Source organism: Lathamus discolor, chromosome 1, assembly GCF_037157495.1.
Source record: "Lathamus discolor isolate bLatDis1 chromosome 1, bLatDis1.hap1, whole genome shotgun sequence".
In the NCBI taxonomy this organism is placed as follows: Eukaryota; Metazoa; Chordata; class Aves; order Psittaciformes; family Psittacidae; genus Lathamus; species Lathamus discolor.
Genome location: NC_088884.1, coordinates 161,431,722 through 161,458,540, shown reverse-complemented (window position 1 = coordinate 161,458,540; position 26,819 = coordinate 161,431,722). Strand labels below are relative to the sequence as shown.

The 26,819-nt window shown below is 36.9% G+C and overlaps 1 protein-coding gene across 7 annotated transcripts in view; it reads left to right on the top strand.

The window, feature by feature from the left end:
- Positions 1–26,819, top strand: part of CTNNA2 (catenin alpha 2) — a 510,177-nt gene that overhangs the window by 444,980 nt on the left and 38,378 nt on the right. For all 7 annotated transcript variants that reach the window (XM_065661830.1, XM_065661839.1, XM_065661849.1 and 4 more), the window contains 4 exons: positions 2,393–2,485; positions 2,740–2,896; positions 7,091–7,291; positions 20,728–20,879. In XM_065661830.1, the coding sequence (XP_065517902.1) occupies positions 2,393–2,485; positions 2,740–2,896; positions 7,091–7,291; positions 20,728–20,879 (603 nt within the window). The remainder of the gene's footprint in view (positions 1–2,392; positions 2,486–2,739; positions 2,897–7,090; positions 7,292–20,727; positions 20,880–26,819) is intronic.

Below are 26,819 nucleotides of genomic sequence, written 5' to 3'. Positions count from 1 at the left end.
TGTACAGCTAAATTCAATTTTATCCAGGTTGCATCTACCTTTGTAGAATTTTCTTGTGACTATGCTTATTTGACATAATCAGATCTTCCCATGGTACAGGCTGGCATACTCTGATGAACTGCGAAAGTAGCTTTGCTTTCTGACTGCTGATGATACAGGGCTATATTTGTGCAAGACTTGAAATATATCACAGCACCTGTTTAGATTCGAATTATACATAATATGTGTCTTAGTTTTTAAACAGGTAACTGTAATGCTCTTGTGATGCATATATAATGTAGCTATAGATTACATTAGTACTCTTTCTCTATTGATAGTAACATCCAAAACAATGTTATGAATTCTAAATTATTTTACAAGAGGAGAAAAAGTTTCTTGTGGTTATGCCTGTATCCTTCCTTGGAAAACCGGGAAACTTTACAATATCTAGCTATTATCTCATCAGATTCTATTCAAAGAGTAGTTAAAAGAGGCAGAGAAGAAGTAAGTTTCACTGATTTTTTTTTTTCTTCCAAAAGAACTCGCAGACCTGCTTAATAATTTGATTGCCATTCCATGGCACTCAGCCTCTTCCAGCCACATAATCTCACTACTGTCTGAGAAAGATATATCGTGCATCTGAAGCCTTAGGAAAGATTTTCATCATGATAATCACAAAATGAAAGGGCAATCTGAAAAACCACTTATTTAAAATAGAGGAAGATTGCTTTTGCTGAACTTACTACCATTTGCTAGTGTTTAAGGTCTGTAATTTCCACTCTTGTTAATGCATTCTAATTATTATCCTGCTTAGCTTTTGTTTCTCATGAAGATTAAAGTGGGCTGTTTGATGTGTGCAAAGAAATTACTAGAGAAAATGGTAAATTAATTGGAAGATGTCAGCTTAGGAGAGTGTTTTTGACATGAGTGCTGTAAGGCTGTTAACAAACAGACTAACTCATTTGTCTCACCATGAAATGAAAATAAAAATCACAACGTTATGATAAAACCTTGACTAGGAAATGCCTGCAAGACTCTTTGAAGCCTTAGATTCTTTTCTTCCCTGGGCTTTGGCACTGTGATACATGCAAACCACGTTCTACATAACTGTGAAGTGAAATAGGTTCTATGCAGAACAGATGGACCAGGGCTAATGTGGCGATGTGCACTGGAGACGAGAACAGATTAATACCACAAGAGGAGACTGGAGGAAAATTAGAAAGATGGGGGTATTTGAACTAATTCATGAATCATTTCCAACTGATAGTTATGCCTTCAGGCACAGTGAATAATATCAAGGAAGCATATTTAAAATTGTATAAGTTTGTTTTAATGTAGATTAGGATCAAGAGCCATACTTTTGGTTGATTAAAAAAAATATCTTGTATTCCCACATCCCAGAATGTACCTTTCTGATTTAAATACCCCTGATGAGCTTAATTATGTGCACTATGACATGAGTTACTGTTTGGAAAACCCATGGCAGTTCATGGACTGGCACAAAGCTTTTGGGAATGGATATTTTACCAGCAGCACCGTATGAGCTGGGAGAACATTCTCTTCCACTTGCATTCAAGCCACAGCGATGCAGCTCTGCAGTGTCTGGAGGTCTGATTGCTAGATGTCGTTCAGGTGTCTTTCTAAGTCTCCCTTGTCTTAGCCAAAGAGCCTCCAGTCTTCGAGGTTCAGACTTCCCAAAGCTGTGCCAGAGCAAGCACATGTAGATACAAACACATCTTTGAGTGAGATATTCAGGGATATGTTATAGAATGAGGCTTTCAAAAGAGACATTTCACATGAACAAGTTATGATACTCTTGCTAACGGATGTTTTAATCTGCAGCAGACAATCATGTAAAAATAAAGAGGTTCACCTGAGAATTAAAATTATTTTAACATGCATAAAACCACCAGAACAATGAAGATATTTGAGAAATATGTAACTTCCCAGTATCAGTGAATGTAACAGTGTTGTTTATCAGTGAAAAAGCACAATTCCAGGTGTTAAGGCAGCAAAGATTCTTAATTTTGCAAAGCTTAGAGTGTATGGATGAGCCTGATTACTAGTATTGAAAATGGACATGATTCATAAAAAGAAAAAGAAACTGAGAAAAGGAAGTGTATAGATGATTGTCTGCATGCTCTACATCCTCTACATGCCTTCTCAGGAGATTTTCAAGCTATAAAGGAGGATGTGAAACACTTGACAGGGAATATTGTAAGAAAAATCAATTAATATGGCTAGTAAGGGAACTAATCTACATGGGTTTCTGCTCACCAGCCTAGAAGATGTGGTTATCATTCCTCTTGTATACAATTCTTTCATTCTAGGCAGGGCTCAAGAAAAAGAGAGAAAGGAATAAAATGGACCACTTGCCTAAAACTTGATTCCCATTCTGCTGATTTCACTGCAGGTTGCAAATCTGGCCTGTTCGATCTCGAATAATGAAGAAGGCGTGAAGTTAGTCCGTATGGCAGCAACGCAGATTGATAGTCTATGCCCACAGGTGAGTAAGATTCCTGCTAAAATGTACTCAAGTACTCTTTTGGCATTAAAAACATTAATTAGCTGAGACAGGGAAAACAGCCTAGATGAAGATTATAGCCTTACCTTTGTCATTACACTGTTCCCTGCTTTCCATGAACTGTGAAAAATACATTCATATCCCAAGACTGGGATGTAATGCTTCAGTCTGTTATCTGTTTGTTCTTTCCTGTGTGAAAAAAGTTGCCCCTTGTAACAAATGATTTTGAACAACAGGTAATAAATGCTGCACTCACTTTGGCCGCCAGACCCCAGAGCAAAGTAGCACAGGACAACATGGATGTCTTTAAAGATCAATGGGAGAAACAAGTGCGAGTTCTCACTGAAGCTGTTGACGACATCACTTCGGTGGATGATTTCCTCTCTGTTTCAGGTACTGGGATCAAGGGACTCTTCTAAAAATACACTTCTAAGTTAAAGTAATGGGTTAGAGCAGAGAAAACCTGTAATTACTAAAGCATCGTTATTCCATTAGTCCGTCCCTACTGCAATGCTGATCTTCTACAGTCAGTTGGAGCAACCAAGCCATGCTAATTAATCCCTGGTTAGCTTTTCATCTCCAAGAGAATAATATCCTATTTGTGCTTCTATTTCTAGAGAAGTTTTGTTTTAACACAGGCACAAATTAGGATTTTGGCCACCTTTTGAAAATGTATTTGAGACCTGTGTCAGGCTGACAGTTTTGCACAAACTGTTATTAGAGTCCTCGTGCAGTTGTAGTCAAGAGGAGGAAAGACAAACTTTCCTTACTTTGTTTTGTAGCTTTGTTCAGGTGTGCTGTGTCTAAACACTAGGGCAGATACACCATAACTCCAATTATCCGTACCAGGTTACCAGGCCCTGAAGAGAGGTAGGAAAAAGGGAGATGCTACGTGTGAGTCCAATCTAGGTGTGTTCTCAGGACATGACCAGTGTGTGCATTTCTAGAGAGCAGGGAAGCATTTCTGGGTCCAAGAGTTATTGGTGTAGAAATGCAACCAAAGTAGTAAAGTAGCATAAGAAATACCAAATCTTCTGTCGTGGTTTAAGCCCAGCTGGTAACTTAGAACCACACAGCTGCTTGCCCACTGCCCCCCCCCCCCCCCCCCCCACTTCTTTCTCACCCCTCTCCCGAAGGGATGGGGAGGAGAATCAAAAGAATGTAACTCCCACGGGTTGAGATAAAAACAGTCCAGTAACTAAGGTATAACACAAATCACTACTGCTACCACCAATGATATTAATGATAAAGGAAATAACAAGGGAAGAGATTACAGCCGCTCACCACCTGCTGATCGATACCCAGCCCAACCCTTCCATTTAACTGCCCCCAGTTCTGCATCCTGGGCATGACGTGCTGTGGTATGGAATACCTCTTTGGCTAGTTTGGGCCAAGTGTCCTGTCTCTGCTTCCTCCCAGCTTTCCCTCCTCCCTGGCAGAGCATGAGGCTCCGAAAGTCCTTGGTCAGAGTAAACATTACTGAGCAGCAACTAAAAACAATTGGTGTTATCAGCTCTGTTCCTAGGCTGAAAGTCAAAACCACAGCACTGCACCAGCTACTAAGGAGAAAAATGGCTGCTACTGCTGAACCCAGGACAGAGAAGTGCCGCACTTCTCTTACCTCACTAAGGAGGATTACAATACAAAACAAGGTCTTCTGTGAAAACAGAGAAAGTGTCTTAGTCCTTACATAAAGAAGGGATGGTGAAGAGAACATTGACATTTTGGGTCGCAATCTTTTTTCCGTCCTCCCTGTGAAGTGCTACAACTTGTGGCAGAGTGTATTGTTATCATAGTCATACACAATGAATACTATAATTGCAAAGTGCTGTATCTCATGTTAATTGTCTGTCGTAGATAATTTATTTTCCTATTACAGTTTGAAATAGGTGAATTTTGTTGTTGTGAAGAAGGACATAGTGTATCAAGTGTGCTTAGCCTACTGTAACGTCACAGAAGAGCCAAAATTCAGGAGATAGCTTGGACTTAATTTTATGTTTATTTCCTTAGTGTTTGCTAAATTTCCCAATAAAAGTTTAAGATATTTAGAGAAAGAAAAAGTATTTATCCATTAAAAATATCCTTACTCTTCTTTCTTTGCTTTACCCTTTATTTCATTTGGTTGTATCCAGCTATTATTAGTAACAAGGAAATGGTTTGGTTTAGTATAATGACACTCCATTGTTCAACACCAGTGCTCGAGTGTTTACTGCAAGCCATGCCAAGAAAATGAAAATGAACACTCAGAATAAAAGGGTACTTCAGAATCTGGTAGCACATAGATTTTTATTTGGGGTTTGAAGCTGGCAAGCACTTTTCAACAGACCTAGTTCTACAATGAAAGAGCAGACAAAGCTATAAACTGCAGACCCTGTCCACAAGCCAAAGAGAGGTCAAACTTGCTTAAATGACCATTTGGTTATTTGTTTGAGGACTTTTCTCACTCCAAGCACTTGTATCCATAAAATCAGAAATTATTTGAATAGAAAATACATTTTTTTTCCTCAAATCATATTTTCTTCTAACATAGCCTTGACTTAGATCCTAGCTTTCCAAGGCAGCTAAGATGTAGTATTTCTGCTGGGTTTAGACTTTTTTCTGATACTCTCCACAGACATGTCTATTAAATATGAGAAGACATCACATGTATCCAGAAAACCTGTTGCTGCTAGCTGTAAGCTTGGAAGCCTCAGCTTACACAGGGTAGTTTTATTTTTGGATGTTAAAACAGTGAAGCCTTCAGAATGGGCTAGTGTCTGCTTAAATGTACCTCATGAAATGACACCTCCTCCTCTTCATATTGAGTGTCACAGTTTTAATAATGTCCCTGGGAGACCTTAGAGCAATTTCGAGTACCTAAAGGGGATGACAAGAAAGCTGGAGAGGGGCTTTTGACGGGGTAGGTAGGACAGAACAAGAGGCAATGGCTTTAACCTGACAGAAGGGAGATTTAATTTAGACATTAGGAAGATGTTCTTCCCTGTGAGGCTGCTGAGGCACTGGCACAGGGTGCTCAGAGAAGCTGTGGCTCCCCCATCCCTGGCAGTGTTCAGGTTGGATGGGGCTTGGAGCAACCTGCTTTAGTGGAAGGTGTCTCTGCCCACGGCAGGGGATGGAGCTGGATGAGCTTTAAGGTCCCTTCCAACCCAAACTGTTCTGTGATTCTGTGAATAATACTGTGGCTGCCAAAAGAAAGCTGACCATAATTTTAATCAATTACTTTAGATTCCAAATGCACTGCGTGTTCAAATCCATACAGCTCCTCATTGGGCACAATTTGGCTATGCCATAGTAGAAAAAAAAAAAAACAGAGTGGTGAGGAGGAAATAGTGAATAAATATTTTGGCAAAGCAACATTTTAAAAATGTGAATAGAGATTTTTTTAAACAAAGAATTTTGCCTTGCGAGTTACTCTGATTCACAGCTCGGGGGAATTTCTGTTTTCATACGGAGTTGTTACAATTTAAAATTCAACATCATGTAAAACATTTCTGAAACCCTCAAATGAACCAACCTTGGGATTTTTAACAGTGAAGATTAATGTGTCATCCTATTTATGTGGCCAAGAATAATTAACAAAAAGCAGTTGTTGAACTGATTGATTCTGGTTTATTTATTAGTATTACAAAGAAGAGCATTTCATTTTCTGTTTATTTGTGTCATTGGCAGAAAAGTTGTTGTTTAGTCACTGAATTTCTCAGAGCGAGCTGCTCAAATGTAACATTCAGACACAGTTTTATTATTGAAATGATTTTTAACTGTACTGGCTGCAGGGAACTAATGTCTGACCCGGTCAAAATCTGCTTCATCTTTTCGCATTATCAGTATGTGAGAATATCACATCCACTGTGATACTGCAGCACATGAGAGTGGATGGCCTGATTCTGAGCCACAAAAAAAAAAACAATGCAGCTCCCAAGATTTCAATGAAAACACTTGATTTTACATTATCTGAGCAGACTCACTGTTGTTGACTCTTCCTTCTGAATATGCACAATCACATATGATTATACTGTATGTCATTAAAAATTCACAGCTTAATCTCTGGCATAAATAGAGTAAAGGAGATGAACTACTCATGCACAGGCACCCTGCTATCTACAAAGGCCATTTGCTGTTGTCTTTTCAAAGTGATTTATTTTCTTTTCTAACTTATTTAGGCACAGAGGAGCCAAACATATTAAGTGTTTATGAGAATGTGTGAATTCAGCTTCACAAAATTGCCCAACTGTTTATTAGAGCATCTGCATAATATTTGAATGCTTTCCTTTTGCATTGATTTCTATTACACTTTCATTATAATAAAATTCAGTGTGATGTTTGAAATTAATGTGACTGTTTTTCAAAGAATCACAGGTTGGTATTTGCAGTATAGGTAAGAGAGGGTAGTGCAGTCCCTTTGAAATATAAATATCACACTTGGGATTATGTGTCATAATACCACAGAATGGTATTTGTTTTGCAGTCCTGGATAAGGACAGATATCAATTTTTTAGCATACTGACATATGCTGTTTACCCAAATCAGTAAGCTTTGCTATGAGGAAGAACGACATGAAATGAGCCTTATTTTTTTCCTGCATTTCAGAAAACCATATTCTGGAAGATGTGAATAAGTGTGTGATTGCTCTCCAAGAGGGAGATGTCGATACACTGGACAGAACTGCAGGTGCCATCCGAGGCCGTGCAGCCAGAGTTATTCACATCATTAATGCAGAGATGGAAAACTATGAAACTGGAGTTTATACTGAGAAGGTGCTGGAAGCTACCAAACTACTTTCTGAAACGGGTAAGCTTACTTGAAATGTTTTTTAACATTAAGTCACTTAAAACTTTTGGTTAGTTCTCTGAAATATGTCACTCAGAGGGGAACCTGTGCTTGAAATCAAGTTATAAACAGATTTATGACTGTGGGTTGTTTTTTTATTCTCTTCTCAGTGTTATTGCAGAGGCTATGTTGACAAGAGCCATATAAGAGATTCAGTAGCCCATCAAGGCTAATCTACATCCTCAAAGTTTCAATGATTTGAGTAAATACACAGCCTTTTCTTCAAGTTCTTTCTGAGTCAGTTGGTTATGTATTATGCATTGTTATGAACATTAGTCTGTGGTTTGCACAGATGAATCTACTTGTTGGTGGCTGAAACTATGTTTCTAAACAAAACAAATTTTCATTGAAAATACATTTAAGCAACTGAAAATGTATTACCTGATTGAAAAAAAATAATATAAAAGGCTGGTACATTATATAAAATGTGTACATTATATAAAATAAATAGATTATCCAAAAATAGAAAAGTCTGCAAGATGGATAGACTGGGAAAAGCACTTATTTATTTTAATTTGTTATTTTATATATCTAAAAATCTATTATATCTATTTGTATGTATATATTTATATATTCATATAATATATGGGTATATATTTGTATTTATATGCATGTACTTGTATATTAATTTATTACTATTATTTAACCTTTTTTTGCCTTCACAGAGCAGGGAGCAGATTTATCTAAGTGTAGGTGTTCACATGTAAGCTGGTTATATTAGACTCCTTTATACTCAATATTACCTGTTGCTATGTGCATCTGAATTGTTCAGTGCAGGCAGTGCTTTCAAGTGCCCTCATCTTAAAACAGTGGCCTACCTTTGGATGAATCATACTTTGGAGTTCATTCACTTCACTGTACAAGTGACCAGCTATGATATAGATACATGTAGCAGAAGTCTGAAAACATCTGAGCTGATCCTCCCCTATTAGGTGACACTTGCTCATCTGGGCTTTAAAATCGAGTATTTGAGAAGAAACAAATGAGAATAGATCAGCTCAGGGCATACCAAATGTAACATTCAGACAAAACAGCCAGGCATCTCCCTATGAGATAGAAAAGCAAAATCTGTTGTAGCTCTGGCAGCCTCTGTGTCAGCCTTAAGAATAGAAATAAGCAAAATGATTTATTGTAGCGTTATGGTTGTCCCCAGTTTATTATCTTTAAGCCCTAATAGGGAACCTAAGCCCTATTTGTGCAGCTAAATCCCAGTGACCATATTCAAGAATTTCTTCTTCTTTCTTCTTCTGACTTTTCATTATCATTTACTGGAAGTTATAGCTGAAGTGTGGATTCTTATGATTATGACTAGAAAGTTGTGCCTTGAGCACCCGCAATGCTTGTGTATTCACACCAGCTTGTACAAAATAACTTTCAGAGACTCTTGTGAACTGCAGAGCAACATTTTGGGGAAGGTCAGAAATCAGTAGCATGATCTTCAGCCTGTAGAGCACACTCCATTTGGCTCTACACAGCCCTTTTCTATGCAACATTCATGTTCACTTTACATCCAGCTGACCTTAAGAGAGTCGTGTTTTGGCCATGTACAGCTTGAAAATAGTGCAATAAGGTTTGTTTTGTTTTTTTCCTCAAAGTTTTGTAGTTCTATTTGTGTCATGGTTTTGAAGTAGAAGAAGCCAAAGTGGGTCTGAAAGTTGTTTTTATTAGTCCCCCTATTTTTCATTGCCCAGCAAGAGATCAATGGAATAAGTAGTGTAATTTAGATGATTTGAAAAAGTCTATGGTTTGGTATGAATTCAAGGGAGGGGGGGGAGGGAATCAGTTCAGTTTGATATGGTAAAATATTCTGTGGCTCTCTTGTGTCAAAGTATCCTTTTGGTAAAGGAGAGATTTTGAAGAATTCTGCCTATCAATGAGATTTCTTTATTAAACAACACAAAATACATCTTTAGGCTAAACTTTCTGACTTAGATTTTAGTAATAATAATATTAATAATTAATATTAATAATATTGATTTTTCAACAGAGCGACAGTTATAAAAGTCAGTTACATAGATCAGTAATAGGCACAATAAATACCATCCATATTTAATGCACTTTTGTATAGTTTGAATTATAATTAAGTGCAGCAAGCTCTGGACAAAGTGCATATTCACATCAACTTACTAATTCTGGGATTCAATACTTAACACTGAGTCACTGTTCCTTAAAGTTATTTATTTTGTATCTTGTAAAATGTGAGTAAATTTGAGTAGTAAAAAAATGTTTAAAAGTTATATTTTAAATGTTAAGAACTCTGTCATGTACAAATTGTGCAGCAGAAGTTCAGAAAACAGAATGGGCCCAGATTCAATGGAGCACATGAAGCTAAAATAATTTATGCCAGACACAAATGTGGATCATTAATATTGCAGCACAATTTCTATCTATCTGCAGCTTTTCAGACCACTTACAAAAACATATATTATTCTTTCTCTATGATTTTTGATTAAAATGGGTAGAGTTTACTGACTCATTTTGTCACTCTAGAATAAAGTGGTTAAAATGGTATGTAGACCCCCCATACACCATTCTGTCTGTGCCTTGGACGTTTATACCCTGCTCTCTCCCTTGGAACAGGTGTCTGCATACACATCTGTGTAGCTATGGATATAGAGATATGAATATCTATGAATACACACATATATTTATATATTCTTTCTATTCATCACCTTGAGATCCAGCCCAGATTTTATCAAATGCACTAGAATGATGAGATGGATTTATTTGGAGTTAGGCTTCACCCACAGATGCACGTATCAAAGTCTGTGAGAAACACAGTGATGAAGACTCATTTTCAACTTTGCTACTCCTTTGTTTAATTGACCTTTATTTATTTTTAAATGAAGTGCTTTTGGAAGCTGGAAAAATTTAGTTCAATGACAATGGAAGGGAAATAAACACATTATTATTTACTTTTAACTGTCATTTCAGGAAAGAAAATCTCCTGGTAAGCATGTTTTTCCAGGGATTTCAAATTGTTATAGGAGTACTGGGTTTGATCTACAGTGGAGAAATATGTTTGCACTGTTTTGGAAAGAGAAACACCTTGCTCATGCTGGGGAGAGTGGGGGAAAATTAATCTTTAAGGAAAGCAATATTGGTAGGTTCTGGGAAATTGAAACTATTTGTACCTTACTTTTGGAACTGGTCTCCCCTTAAAGATTCATTTGTTGTGTTATTTTTTTTTTAATTTACAGCCTTTGGAACATATGTTTTGGGGTTTGGTTTTTTTTTTTTTTTTTTTTTGGTGTTTTAGTGCTTTCTTGCTTGCGCTTGACTAACCCATTGACTTTATAGCCAAGCACTTGGTATAGACTGGATTCTTATCTCTGACAGCAGTATTAGGGAGTGACAGATTGGTTAACGTCTTTTAAAAACTGAATACTTTTATTTCCCTTTTAAACTAATATAAAAACATGACTCTCACTGACTTGCTTAGAAATCCAAAATGAAAACTATAAAACCACAGAGTCTATGGCCTTGATGGGAACAAACTCTAAACTCATAGAGTGTAGTGTGTGTTAACTATGTGCAGGAATAAACCAGAGCTTCAGTCACTGTGAAGTCTGGGGCACTGTGAAGTTTTACTAGTATCTTTAGCTCAGTTTCCTAAAGAGCAAGGCCTAGTGGCAGCCCCAGGCCCGGGCATCATCCACCTTCATGATGATAGGGATGGATTGCATGGCTTGGTAGGCAGTGTCACGCTGATGGCTCCTGTTAAATGTTATATTGGTGTTCAGCATTTGTAGAGAACTGTGATATTATCCTGCTACAGATAGTCCATGAAAAAAAGAAATAAAAGGAAAGAGAGAAAGGTGGAAAGGAAAAGAGAGGAGAAGGAAAAGGTTAAAAACGAGAAAAGGCAAAAGGCAAGGAAACGGAGCCGGACTAAAAAGGGAGCACAATTTCTGCTTGAATATTGAGATCTCTCATACTGTTCAGCATCCTGTCCTTGCAATGACTAAGACCAGCTGAGTCTCCCATTGCTTTTAAGGAGATCAAAGTCTACTCACCAATTGCTTCAGAAGCTGTAACAGCTGAAGGGAAGAAGCATGAATTTCAAAACGAGTAAAAATACATGTCTGTAGAAAGAAATCAAGTAACAGGCAACAAGGCTGAATATTATTTTTGAAGACTTCTGAGACATAGGGAGGAGAAAAAGCTGTGACATTCTTTAAAGGTCAGAGGGTTGAATTTAGATTAGGAAAACTAAAGTAGACTTTGCAGAGTTGTATTGAAAGGAGTGAATGGGAAATGAAGGAGGAAAAAGCAGAACAAATGGAATCAGAACTGCCTGGGAAGGGCTGTGAAAAGTTTCCAATGTTTCAGGGTTTTTTTCCTTCAGTTTTCATTGGGATGTCTGGAGACCACCCTGGAAGAGCAAGCAGGGACTCTAGTGACAGGACAAGGAGTAACGGGTTAAAACTTAAACCGGGAAAGCTTAGATTGGATATAAGGAGGAAATTCTATTATTCGAAGTACTGTAGTACTTGGGTTACTCACTCCTGTGAAAAACATTTGAAATCTGAAATTGTCCAATTCAGAGCAGAAATTTGGTTTTAGAATCATAGAATCAATAGTTAGGGTTGGAAAGGACCTCAAGATCATCCAGTTCCAACGCCCCTGCCATGGGCAGGGATGCCTCACACTAAACCATCCCACCCAAGGCTTCATCCAACCTGGCTTTGAACACTGCCAGGGATGGAGCACTCACAACCTCCCTGGGCAACCCATCCCAGTGCCTCACCACCCTAACAGGAAAGAACTTCCTCCTTATAACCAATCTAAACTTCCCCTGTTTAAGTTTTAACCCATTACCCCTTGTCCTGTCACTACAGTCCCTGACAAAGAGTCCCTCCCCAGCATCCCTATAGGCCCCAGCTTTTAGCTTTTCAGCTTTTAGCATATTTTAAGACTACCCTAGTAACTTTGTAACTATCTGGTTTTAAATAGGTGACTTCTGTTTTGACTCAAGTTTCTTTATTTTGTGTTATCAAAATGGGCTAAAGCTGAAAATCAGCAGTACTGGCAATTCAGCAATAAGCCTCTGAGAATTTTACCAGCGTGAATAGGACAAACTTTAAAGATATTTATCACTAGAAAAAGGCAGCTTGAAGATGTTATCAGAGCTAATACTAAAGCATGGCAAAGTTGGATTTTTCAGCAATGATATGAAGGGAAACAAAATGTAGAAGCAAGAAGATGAATTTAAGTATAACTGTAATCCAAGAAAACCCCATATTGTATCTGAGGGAGAGCTAAAGATTTCAAAATGGAGCCTATTTTAAAAATAAATTATGTTCAATTCATGTTTTATGGAAGTTTTGGGTAGTTATAATACGACTTATGGGTACCATCATCCTGAGAACATGAGATTGTTTATCCAGGGGTTTTGATGAAATTATGGCTTTTATTCTGCAATGCACTGTAGCATTTTCTTTAAAGTTTTGCTAAACTGAAATACAAAGATCAAGGTATCACCACCAAAAAAAACCATTTAATGCATTATTAGGGTATTTTACAAAAGGACCAGAGAATTATGTTCCAGTAGTGCTTGATTTGATCCAAAGAATTTTTAACCTGAGAGGCCATATTCAATATACAGAGGAATGCAGTGAGAAACCATGTAAAATATATTATAAAACAGTTAAATGAGACACATAAGAGCTGAATAAATCACCATGGTGTCTACAAGCTTCAATACTATTTCTTTTACTCTCTGCTTTTACAGTTTAAAAATATAGTATTAAAGGAGAATATAAATTAATTGATATAGATTTTCAAAAGCTTTTCACAAAGTCCTGCACACACAGCTGTTTGGAAAATGGGTAACCATGGAAAGAATGTTAAGGCCTTTGATGGATTAAGAGCTGGTTGCAAGACACAAGCAAAGCATAAATGACCGTTTCTCAGCAGGCAGAAAGATAAATCCTATGATGCTTCAGGGGTCAGTGCTGTGGTTGGTGCATAATGTATCAATTAAGAGGTGAATAGGCAGAAGCAAAATGTGACAAAAGGAGAATGCTGGTTTGGCTAGTGGGAATAGGGGAGTTTCCTTATCAGAAGGGCAACACTGGAAGATAATTTTATTTAATTTCTCTAGGTAAATGGAACGATTTAAACTGCATTATCTACATTGACAGGAAGGATCTGAGCTAATTCATCCTCTCAGAAAAAAATATGGCACCATTATGGGCAGCTGGGCAAAGATACCTTTTCCAGGCACTACAGCCCTCAATCACTGTTTAAGTTAGCCTGTACAGTCAGGAGTGCATTCACTGAATGGCTCAAATAGTTGTTTCAGCTTTGATCAACCTAAAAGTCTTCCAGAAATGGAAGACAGTCAAGATGAGAATGATAAAATTAAAGAAGTGTGGGGATTTAGAGGTAAATCAGCTCCAGGAGTCTTTAAAAAGACTAGGATTATCCATTTTGGATGTGTCAGACATCTTAGATAATGAATAGTAGGATACTATAATAGAATTGCATGTTTTCATAAGCCATTATTACTTAGTCACTGTTAAATTCTTTTCTCAAAAACATTTTGTGTTCTTAAGAGCCATTTTATAAAGTAAGGAGGGTGGTTGTGGAGTTAGAAAAAGAAGTATACCAAGTCTAGGAAATACAGGCAGAAAAATGCAGTGAATATTGACTAGCTCCAGCAGACTGTTTTGTGAAATACAAGTGTGAATTGTACAAAAAGTCTTTTAAAATAAAAACACTGGCATTCCTTGCATCGCCTTGCCTACACACACCTAGGTCCAGCTATACACAAACCTATAACCAAAGCCAGAAAGGGTGTTTTGCTTGTGTTATATAAGCCATTTTTGTGTCCAACAGCATGCAACTGTTTTCTTGAGGGGGGAATTCTGAAGAGCTACATCTAGCTTTTATTTGAAATATCAACCTGAAGGGAGCTCCGTTTAGTAGTAATAATATTTTGGTGGCACTCACTGAATGTAGTCTGTGTTTGCACAGGTAGGCAGGAGAATGAGACATCTGAAATTGGTGAGACACATGTCCCTGCAGCCGTCATTTGTTATCCTTCTTTGTATGTTTTGTGATATGCCCTTTCATTATATGATTGCCTACTATGCCAGCCACAAGGCACCTCGCCGCAGATACAGCTTACCTTGGCTCTCCCCTGACATTCTATCTTTCTGCAAATGACAATTCAATGAGGACAAAGTTTGAAGGTTTGGGTTTTATTCTTTTATTTCTGTCCATATCTCACAGTACTTGGTAACATAATTCCAGACATGCCGTTAATTTCTATAATGTACAGCCCACCCGTACTGCATGTAAGCAAATCCAACATTTCCTGAAAGAGTTGCATTGCCATGTCTATGTCTCGTAGTTGCATATACCCACAGATAAAGTAGGAGCTTTTGTGGAGTGCCAGAGGACTGATTTAACACATATGGGCCAAAGGATCAGGACTTGGCCATAAATTCAAGGCACCTTGAGAACATTGGGTTTACAGTCCATGTCTAAATCAGCGATGCAGTTATATTGGCAGTGAAGGCTGATTCTTCCTGACAGTCCTGTGTTTACTACAAAATGCTATAGTGCATGCACATTCATTATTTTATATCTATCCTTTAACCATTTAATTGGGGGAAAAGTGAATCAGTAAATAGCAAAAAGATAAAAGATGGCCTGCTTTGGACAGTGATGCTTCATCCTTTCCTGTGCCATAACAATGAAACCAGCATGCTTCAGATTTTTCCCTAACTTGGTTTTCCTTGCTCTGGAATGACAAATATGTGATGTGTAGGGTTTGATACTGAAAACTAATGAGGATTCACATTTTTACTAATGAGTATTTAGCTGTTACAGAAATCAGTGGCTGCTTCTCTGGGCACAGAATGGTGAACACTTTGAAAACCAAATCCAGTGACATAAAGCACAGACATAATTATGGGCATTTGAAATTGGGTATTAGGAAAAACTTCTTCACTGGAAGGGTTGCCAAGCATTGGAACAGGCTTCCCAGGAAAATGGTGGAGTCACCATCCCTGGAGGTATTTAAAAGACATGTTTGTGACATTTAGGGACATGGTTTAGTGGTGGACTTGGCAGTGCTGGGTTAATGGTTGGACTCGATGATCTTAAAGATCTCCAACCTAAATGGTTCTCTGATTCTATGATATATTATGTAAAAGTTCAGTAGAGTTTTATAAAGCTTTTTCTTTTTAATTAGCAATATAATAGTCATGACTGAAATGTTGTAAATTATGATATGAGACTAGGGATTAAAAAACATCTATTGAAATATTAGATTCTTCTAATAAGAAATTTCCAGTTCTTCTAGAAAGAAACTTTGACAAACACTTCAAGCTAAATAAGGTGTCACTTTTGATTCCTTATTCATCCTTCAAATTACATTGAGAAAATATGCTGTCTTTGCCAGAGTATGTCAGATATCCCATAGGAATTAATTTTATATACTGAAACTACCCAGTAGACTGTATTCTTTCTTCAGTTAAGTAAATTAATGGATTAATACAAAAAAGTAATTTTAAAAAAGGAATAAATTTCATCCCGAACTCTGACATTTTTAAGCTATAGCTTATAGCTTTCAGGGATCCTTCTTTCAACTTTCAGCAGTATAGAGGTTCAGACCTTTAGACTGCCATGTCATTCTTCAATAATATTACCCAAATCAGACAATATTTTTACAGCCACTTAAGGGCTGTTTCAATCAGATGATTGACACCTAAAATTCTGTGTCTAGTTTCTATGAACACAGCATAGTGAAATTCAACATTCTGAAGGACAGCTACAAATGCTGAAATTAATGCAGAGCTACAAAGAGATAGCCAGAGGGCAGAGCTGAGTATACTGGAGTATGAGATAAGTCACTTCTCTGGAGCTCAAACATCTGTTTTATCTGAGGACAATATAGCTTGAGAGAACAACCTTTGGTCTTTGAGAAGCTTGATTCCCTTGGATCCAAACAGCTGGATGCGAGAAGGAGTTGAGTAGGTCCTTGTCTCTTTACAAGTAGCTCTGCTGATGCTATTCAACAATAGTCTTCTGGCTAGAAAAGTACCCCAAAGACGAGACCTTTGGGGGACCCTTCCTTTCCAGTGAGATTTTAATGGAAAGTGGCCACTTCTTGCTCAGCTGGTACGCTCCTAGGCACCCTTCTGATTTAGAGACAAAAGTGTTCTAGGATTTGATGCAGGAATGGGATTCATTTAGGCCCAAATTTGGTTGTCTAAAGCAGACATCCAGTCCAAGCCAATCATCTGTCCTCCCTCTCTCCTCAAAGGGCAGAGCAGTATCAGAATTTGGTTTATCTGAACTTGAGCTGCTTTCTTAAAGTAGGTGTGATTAATTGTCTAATGGAAACATCTATTGCTCTCCATTTGGTTAAAGAAGACATAGATTTCTAACTTTCAAGATATACGAAGTAGGACGAAACCAGGCCAACTTTCCTAACTCCAATTGATACCACTAAAGAATTAGAAACCTGTGCACTTAAAGGGACTTTAACCTTCATTGCTTTTTTGTGTCTTAATTGCCCCTTTCTACATTTCTGAACAGTCACATCTACTTAAGATCTGAGGAATTCAAGTTCCTAAATAATAAGGCCATAAAAGTGCATTAAATTAGCTAGGCATTCATTTAATCTTGCATATTAATGAAACTTTACATTCTAAAGCTATGAACAATGACATTTTTAATGTTTTTATCTCACTAATTTTATGTCGCCTAACTTTTCCCTTCTCAGTGATCTTGTTGCTCCCTTATCACTAAACCAAATACACAGCTCTGTTTTCAAGTACAAACATTCCACTACAAGTTAATTGCCATTAGAGAAAAAAGTCAATAGAAAATATATATTTAGAAAATAGATAATTACTTGATTTTTTTTTAAACTTAGGAGATATGGGTGGGATGAGAGAAAAACAAGATAAGCTTTAGTACAAAGCTGCGTGGAGCAAGGTGGTTAGCAAGGAAATACAGGTTATATCAAGGCATGAGCTCACCCATGGTGATGTGCTAGTTTTCTAGTAGGCTGATAAAATAAAAATAATCTTTGAAAATAATCAATAGATGTAATGGAAGTTATTTTAACTTTGTTATTTTCCAGTTTTTCTCCATCCATTCAAGCTAGATTTTGTTGGCAGTGATCTTCCATTCAATGCCTTAGAAAACTTATCTACAGACAGGCTTTAAAAATCTTTGTTAGAATGACAAAGTCAGTAACTTAAAAGTGTTCCTATTAACTTGAGACCTGATTCTGTCAACATTTATGCAGGTGCCTAATTAATTCATGTAGTTAGACTGAGATATGTTAATGGATCACATTTTTCAGTCCAGCGTATGTTAAATTTTTCACCCAAAGTGCTGATTTGCTTCTGAATCTGAAATTTGTAGCCAATCTCCGTACATAATAAATTAATCAATCTCTGATGCATTTACAAGTTTCAACTCCAGATACAGGTTTTATGCCTTTGCCTGAATTTTACTTGTAGCTTTTTTACTACTGGCATAAGAATATCCTTCTTTGTACAGTAAATGACAGATAAGAAAGACTGGAAGTGTTTTGGGTGCAACTGAAGTATTTCTCTATACATCACTGTCATGGAGCTTCTCAAGTGTGGCCCAATAGCATTAACTGGAGAATAATAGAGTTCTTAACTCAATTTCCAAAATCTTTACTGCATTAAATGACAACATATGCTTATAGAAGCTATAAGTAATATCATCTTATTAGTTTAAGATGGTTTTTTTTGCTTGTCTAATCAAAAATATTTCCCAGTAATGTAAAAATGCAATTGGCAAGCAATCAATTCATAATACAGTTTAATAGCAATTTCCATTTTGAAACAGCAAATAATGTCCAACTGTAATAATGTAAATTAAGGACTAAATTATAGCCAGGTCTGCAAGGTCAAAGTTATTGACAGAAGCTTTCACACCCAATGGGCAGACACTGTGGTAATACATGTGGTTGAGAATGAGTGCCTCATGTACCTCATGTTCAGCAAAATGAATATACTGTAACTTTCCATCTCCCTATGGCCTGATGCTTATAAATTTACTATTGCTACTTATTGAATGAATTAATGAAGCCATGACTGTTGGCAATTTCAGTGGCATAGTCCGAGGATTGGGCACACCCTTAGCAAGTTTGCCACCAACACCAAGCTGTGTGGTGTGTCTCATTCCTGGAAGTGTTCAAGGCCAGGCTGGACAGGTCATGGAGCAACCTGCTCTAGTGGAAGGTGTCCTTGTCTGTTGCAGGGGGTTGGAACTAGATGAGCTTTAAGGTGTCTTCCAACCCAAGCCATTCGGTGATTCTCTGATTTAGATGTATAATTTATACATACATTATTTATATATTTTTCAGTATATATTGGAAGCAGAGAAATCAAATGCAATGTTCAGCTAAAATAGGCGTCTTTATCATCTTTTGCGGGGAGAAAATGAGCAGTGATCTCTATCAGGCTGTGAATAATTTTCATGAGGAGTTTGTGGAATTTCCTTTGAGTATTTTAACATGATTCAGATAGAGCTGCTAGATAGCAATATATTATATTATTTGAGCTAAATTATGCAATTGAAACATAGAAATGTATCTCTGGATACAACCACAAAACACAGCTTTTTTAATTTTCACATTTCTTCTACACATGCTACAAAAATCTCAGGTACTTAAAAACCGTGAATAATGCTCCAACTAGGGCCTCACTGTGCAACTTCACAGTATATTCCCTCAAGTCTTTTTTTTTTTTTATATATATATTGTAATAATTCTAGATAGACCTTTGCCATTTTTTTACAATAGCATCACATTATTAGACATATTACAAGAACCCACTTGACATATCTTTCTGGTTTGACAACATACCACAGGTAATTGTTCCTTGAGATGCTTTTTGTCATGGCTTCCATGTCCACCTTAGAGTAATTTAATTTACATTTCCCTTGTTTCACTTTTAAGAATGTCATGTGTGGCCACGTCAAAAATCTTACGAAGTCAAGCTGTATTATATCTACTGCTTCTCCCGACGCACTAGTTAACTGCTGTGTCAAAAAAAATATTGCAAGAGCTTGACACAACCTATTTTGACAAAACTGTGCTTGTCTGACATCTGGTTATTATTTAGAAGATAATTACACATTAATTGCTTTATGTCGTGTTTCATTTTCTTTCTGGGTACTGAAATGAGGCTGAATATCCTATAATTCTTCCTTTTTTATTCCCTATACCTTCATATAAATAGGTATGTGCTTTTTCTCCTTCTAAATCCCTGCAACTTTCACCATTATTGTTTTGCTTGAGTTCTCCAAGTTGTTTCACAAATTGCTTTGATTATTTTCTTAAGAACTGCTGGGTAAATTTTAGTGTGCTCTGTTAACTTGAAAACATACTTAATAGATACATTTCTTCAGGTTTCATAGAGTCATAGAATAGTTAGGGTTGGAAAGGACCTCAAGATCATCTAGTTCCAACCCCCCTGCCCTTTCCTAATTCAGATCCGTTACACTTACTGTTAATTATATTAAATATTTGATCACCTCTGCTAGTTAGGACATTCTAGACAGAAATTTAAGGACCCTAAACACTGGGGTTCTTTGCCTCCTTTTTTATTGTCATTTTTGCATTTTTACGTTTACTTGTTTTATCCGCACGACCCTAAATAATTTTTTTTTTATTCTTTATGTTTACTTGTTTTCATTGTATTTTTAATGACTGCTTTTCAATTTTCAGGCTAAAGACTTCCTTATGCAATCATATTAGTCTCCTACTACACTTTCAAGTATTCCCTTAATTAAGATAATTTGATATATGCATTTAATACTCTTTCCGAAACTTGCAGCTCTCTCAAACTTCTTTTCTAATTAAAGTGTTTCCCCTCTGCCTACCAGTTTTGTTAATGTTTACTTTTTTATATCTGTTGATGCTGTCACTTTTCCATGTTTTCTCCAATATATCCCTAGCACTTACTGAGCATTATCTGCATCAGTGATACAGATCTGTTCTTTCATCTGTGTATGTGATCAAACATATATATGTGTGTGTATACACAGACATAATAAACAAGATTCCTAGCTGTAAATTTTTAAATGTGCTTTACTGATAGCTCAGATATCTTGCACTCTTATTATATCATGCTTTTTAAAGGAAGTTTCAAATTCTTTGTTGTGCAATTGGAGGGGAGAATATAAAGATTGCTATTTCATGCTGTCAAAAACTATGCCAGAGATCTGCATGTGTAGAGTCAGTACAAATTCATGCCATGGGCCTTCCTAGGTCTTGAAATTGTAACAAGTTAGTACCATGTCGACTGGAAAGTATTTATGCCCAAGGACAGGGGAAAAATCCTCCAAAAGAAGGTGTCTAATCTTCCTGCCTTTCATTTTGGTTAATCTAGTTATGCCACGTTTTGCTGAACAAGTTGAGGTCGCCATTGAAGCCTTGAGTGCGAATGTCCCACAGCCATTTGAAGAGAATGAGTTCATAGATGCCTCCCGCTTGGTTTATGATGGAGTTCGTGACATCAGGAAAGCTGTTCTGATGATAAGGGTATGTAAAGCAACGGGGAAAGAAAGTTGGGACTTACAAGAAAGTATCTCATTGGATGAGAGGAATATGAAAGCTTCTTGGAATCAACATTTTTTCATAATAAGCCAGACAGCCTTGATATTGAAACAAGCATGAAACAAAACTGTGCAGCAGAAAGGAACTTGTAAGGAACGAAACGAGGAGATGAACCACAATTAATTTCTTAATTACCCAGGAGAAGATTTGATCACAACTGCCAATAGATGCAAACTTCATTACTGTTTCCATAGTAATAGCAATATTTTGCTCAGATCTTCACATTTGTGTAGACTTTTGTTGCTTTGGGATTTTTTCTCCTAATGTATGTGTGCTACGTGGGATATGAGGTAAGTCTGGTTAAAATCTAGATTAATACGTAAATTATCTTGCTGCTCCAGTGAACCTCTGCAGGGATGGTTTTGAATGTTTACTGAGGTGTCATTTCAGTGTTGAGTAACCAGTTGTTTCATTTTGCTTAGGCATCTTCTAAAAAAACCATACAAATAAGTTAATAAAAAAAACTCACAGGAAAACATCATTATTGTGAGAGTAGTCCTGTCTTGTTTTGCAGTGTGGTCTACAGTCAAAGAATAAAGTAGAAAAAATCAAAACTAAACAACAAGAAAATAAAAAAAAAAAAAACAATATGAACATATGTGATGCCTCTAAGTCATGAAAGCTGGAGAGGGACTTTCTACAAGGGCACAAGTGACAGGACAAGAGGCAATGGCTTTAACCTGCCAGAGGAGATATAGAGATGAGCTTGTAGGCAGAAGCTCTTCCCTGTGAGGGTGCTGAGGCGCTGGCACAGCATGCCCAGAGAAGCTGTGGCTGCCCCATCCCTGGAAGGCCCAGTTGGACACAGGGGTTGGAGCAACCTGGTCTAGTGGAAGGTATTCCTGCCCATGTCAGGGGATTGGAACTAGATGACCTTTAAGGTCCCTTCCTACCCAAACCATTATGTGATTCTAATCACATAATTGAAACTCTTATTTGAAACACAAGTTACCTTGATTCTGCCCCAGTGAAAGCCATGAGCAAATAAACCTACAGTGAAAATTGCACAGAAAACTTACAAAGCAAATAACAGTGCTAAAACAACTTATCCCTTTGAGCAAACAGGTAACATACACTTGTGTTTGTGAGTATATTATGGCACTGATGTAGTAACTCAGGCAGCTGGAGCACTCCAAAATAGCTCCATTTTAGCCATCTGCCACTGCATATTAACCTTTACCGAACAAGCTTTTGACAGGCTTAATCTTGTAACTGTGAAACGTAAATTCCATTCCCATACCCAGCTCTAATCTCAAGTAGCCTGAACTGCCTGAGACATCAGTCATGACTGATGGTGGAAGTAAATAACTCCTGTTTACTGTGTGTGCAGCGTTGGGGTATTTGGAACAATTCTTGTCTGGGGTGGAAACAAAAGATCTGCATGGTAAAGGAAACCCATTTTTCCTTTGATTATCCATTTCCTTACTCTATAACAGCAGTTTCCAAACTTTTTTAGGATAAGAACCACTTCTAAGTACATTTTAGTCTTTTATAGTCTCTCATGAGTCATTTTAGATTGCTTCTTGAGACAGTTATCAGACTGGATCTGCTATAGATGCATGCTTTCCCATCTCCTACAGTTCTGCCTTCTAGAGCCTCCCTGTACGTCAGAGTTGTTCCGGAGAGTTTGCTGTCAGAGTGTCCATACTGGGTGAGATATTCCTGAAAACCACAACACACCATTTTAAATTCACCTATTTCACTGCTGTCTTGCTGTTATGCTAACTACTGGCCTGGAAAGCTGATCAGCATGCAGCTGTTGCAGGCTCCTTAGAAACATCCCAGCTTACTTTTGCCATTGTATCACTACCGTTTCCCGCTCCTTGTGTGATATGAGTTAATGAATTCTGCTTACCCAGATTAGGAAGATGTAGTTTTGCATTCTGAAAATCTATTTATGGAGCTAAATGTAGTGTTCCTTACCCAGACAGAGAACCAAAGCATATAAAGGGACTCATTATCCTTGCAAGTTAACTGGGAAAATCCACATATATAAACTTACACAGACCAAAGTTTGCTGAATCAGAACCTTATTTTGTGTAGAAAACAAAATTAATTTCATTTTGAGACAGTTCTTAGCATTCCCATCTGAGCATCTCTCAGGGAAACATAATGTATAATTAAAGGGTGAGGGTGTTAAGCTATAAAAGAGTGTATTTAGACTTCTTTCTAATAATCTATTAAATCTCATGCACCCTTTTAATTCAGATTGTAAAAATTCTTGCTGAATTAATAAAAGAAAACGAAAATGGGAAAAAATAAAACCTCACTTCCAAACTTTTTGGAACATCTGGCACAAACAGTTATTTTCAGCCAGTAATTTTTCATGTGAGTGCCATGAAACACTGAATTTATCTGAGATGATTCCCTCATTCCATAGAGGAAATAAAGCCACTTTTTAAATTAATTTTTGTTGGTATTATTACTTTTACTAAGCTGAATGAGAGGGAGATAATCTCTGTGCTTCTCTTTTGCCTTGAAAAGGGGATATTTTATTGTCCCTTTGGAGGAGAAAGGAGACTCATTTTTACACTGAGGACTATTATTATGATCTATACAGAAGAAAAAATCTGTTGCACAAGTTAAGAAGTATAAGTAAATTTAGGAGTATAATTATAAAACCTAAAAATAAGATAGAAAATAATAACTTAGTTCCAACATCTTTTCTATTACTGCATAGAGATCAAATTACACTTTGTTTTTTTCATAGCTACTTATGATATTCAGTTATTAGACAGAAAACCTCTCTACAGTTATGAAGAATCATATTGGCACCTTTTCTCATTCTCACGTACCTCTAAGGCCAGTCTTTTTTTCACAAACAGCCTTTGCTATTGGTGTTTTTGCCATTAGTTGAATCTACATTAGCCTTAGTTTTCCATTTGGTCGGATCAAGGGTGCACTTTTGGAGCCAATTTCCAGTTGTTCCTTCTTGCCATGTTTTAGTTCATGTTAGAGCATATAAACTTGACTCTTTGATCCTGGAAAAAATGGTCTAGGAGCATCTTAAATGTTCCACTTATATCATTAGGGGACTTTTAGTCCATGAGAGAAGACTAAAGCAAAGGGAATAAAATGAAATGAGAGTAGTGAAAATGTGGAGTCCTCAGCCCCAAATTTTTGCATCTATGTATGGTCTTCAATGAATGTAGGCTTAGCCGTGATCACCCATGGGGTAGCCACTGTGGTGACATCCAAAGTGCTGCTACATCTCAGATTCTATGGAAACTACACTTGGTATAAAATTCCATCATCTTTTTTAACAAATTACTTATCTCCAAAGGGTGTTTCAAGGTTCATTGTCTACACTGACTGCTTGTTGCCTCTCAGGTTGAATTTAAAGTGTTAGATTTTAAGGCAAGTCATTAAACAGCTGAAGACCTGCTGTGAGGGAGGTTCTCTGACTTTGCCACTCAGATGCTACTCACAGCACCTGAGTCAATCAGGCTGCAACTGCCTTTGTACAAAAACAGACATACAGAATAGCATGGAGTTGAATAGAAAAGTGCATTATAAAGGAGTTCTTTTCTCCTTAACGTTTAGAATTAGAAGGTCTTTTTACGGTAAAAAATGGGGAAACTCCTTTTCAGGTTTTTTTTTTTTTTCATTACAACGTTATCTTGACCTGGTATTTATAATGTTGAAATTCTTAAAATTTTTAAGTGCATACATGACTATAGCATAGTGGAATTTCTATCATCATCATATATATCTGAATTGGTAAAATATTGAGCAAATAATATTTATAATCCACATATATATGCCATTTTATGACTTGTGCATCCATAATTCACATTTTTATACTGCAATTTCAAAATTATATCAGTGGGAGATATTTTGTCCACAGCAAGATCTTAAGCAGCCAGAAAGATATTTTAAGCAGAAAAAATACAATATTTCAATGAGTGAAGTCTGAAAGTCACCAAATTCATATTAAAGTATGCATCTTTCAAGAGAAAGTCGATTTTTACTGGGTGATTCTTCTTTACTTGGAGAATTCATCTGAATTCGGTGAATGAATCGAAGAATGTGCTCTATGTGTACTAGAGATACTGTATTTGAAAAAAAAAAAATAGTCCTTTAGTGCCTGTGCTGCAAAAAGATTAAATTATGAAAATGGTCCATTTTTCTACTAACTCAGTGAGTTCGTAAAAAATATTAGGTTTGAAAATTATTGTAGCTCCTCCAGCCACTGGTGGTTGTAAGAGTTTTGTTTCGAAGCTGTCTTCAATCTCAAATCCACATTTCCTACGTCTGTATGACCATAGATTTAGGTGTTTGCAAAACTGATTCAGTCCTTTGGTCTTCCAACTCATATAATTAAGTTCCAGGCATTGTTGTCTTGGAAACTAGGTTTTAAATACCATGGTCCTTTTTTTTACCTTGGTGTCTAAACAAATAGGAGTCCTTATTAAATATGGGCTGCATCTGTAAGAGTCCAGATAAAATGAATGTGCAAGAGTGAAAAGCATGCAAGAGGTTTGAAAAGGAAGCATAGAGATAACTACTGTCCTGCATCTTAGTGAAAACTGTAACTATTTTTGGAAGAAAATGAGGGTGTTAAGTTCGCCGCACTTGAAAACCTTAAGGGAATGAATCTGAATTAGTTGGTTTGGAATTAGATCTCACATGTACAAAGGGGGAACACTGAGATTTCTTGTGCTTGTAGTATATTATTAACATTTACTTTAACTTGTCATTTTGGTTTCTGCTACATTTTCTCCAAGTTCAACATTTATACCCATTAAGTTTCAATCTTTTAATGACCACACAAATTTTAAGGTTATGAATGTCAGGCAGTAACAACAATGCTTTTTTCCTGAATCTTTCTTTAAGAATAAATCCCTGAAACACTGAATTTTCAGAATTTTATTTTTTTTAGAGGCATCCTCATGTCCTTGCCAGTTACAGTGTTGAGATGTAATGCTCTGAGTAATACGTCTTTACTCCAACTTCTGCCTATGAAAGCCTGGGAAAGGGCTGCACATTATCTTTTACAGTCTTATTTTAAAGAAATAAAAAGAAACTTAGAAGAGTATACACGGTAGGGGGAAGGATACTGGTTTTACAATGACCCGCTAGTTGAACAGACTTGAAGGATGGGGAAAAAACAGCTGAAAGAAAAGGCTGAAACTTGCCACCCTGCTCCTGTTCTTCACAATAAAGCCTGGGCAGATGAAAAACTGAGCCCTATGAGAAGAAATGTTTTCTTTTCTCAAGGAGTTGTATGATTCTCTTAGTGGCTGGTTTGCTTATGGCATGTTTTAAAGTCACATCCTGAGCTCAGGCAGCTGAGCAGTGACAATAAGTTGATTAAAGGCAATTGGAAATCAAGACCATTGGACATGAGAATGATGGGTACCAATATTTCTTTTTTTTTTTTTTTTTGTCTGTGACAGTAGAGAAAAGATAAATTAATTTTTTCACCTAAACTTCATCTCCTGTCTATCCTGTTATACACTCTATTTGTACATGTATCTCTTCCGAGATGCAGCCTCACTTTCATTACCATCCTGTCATACTTGGTTATTTCTTCCTCCAGTGCTCAGCATCAAATTCATACTCTTTAAGCCAAATGAAGATGGCTGTTTTACTCTCCCCATCATGTGCACTTCAGCATGTAGCTAGCAAAGCAGTCGATTTCCCTTTACAGTGACGTGCACTTCATATTGGAAACCGGACTGTAATATAAATATAGCCAAAAGACTTCTTTGCATTATGTTAGAGGGTTTGGACCAGTTCCTAGTGACTGAGCATCTTCAAAACAGAGCTGTAATGACAACTGGCAATGATTAGCACCTGTGCTAGCAAACTTGACGTTGCCTCCAAGCATGAAATGCCAGCATGGATGATTTTTTCTGCAGT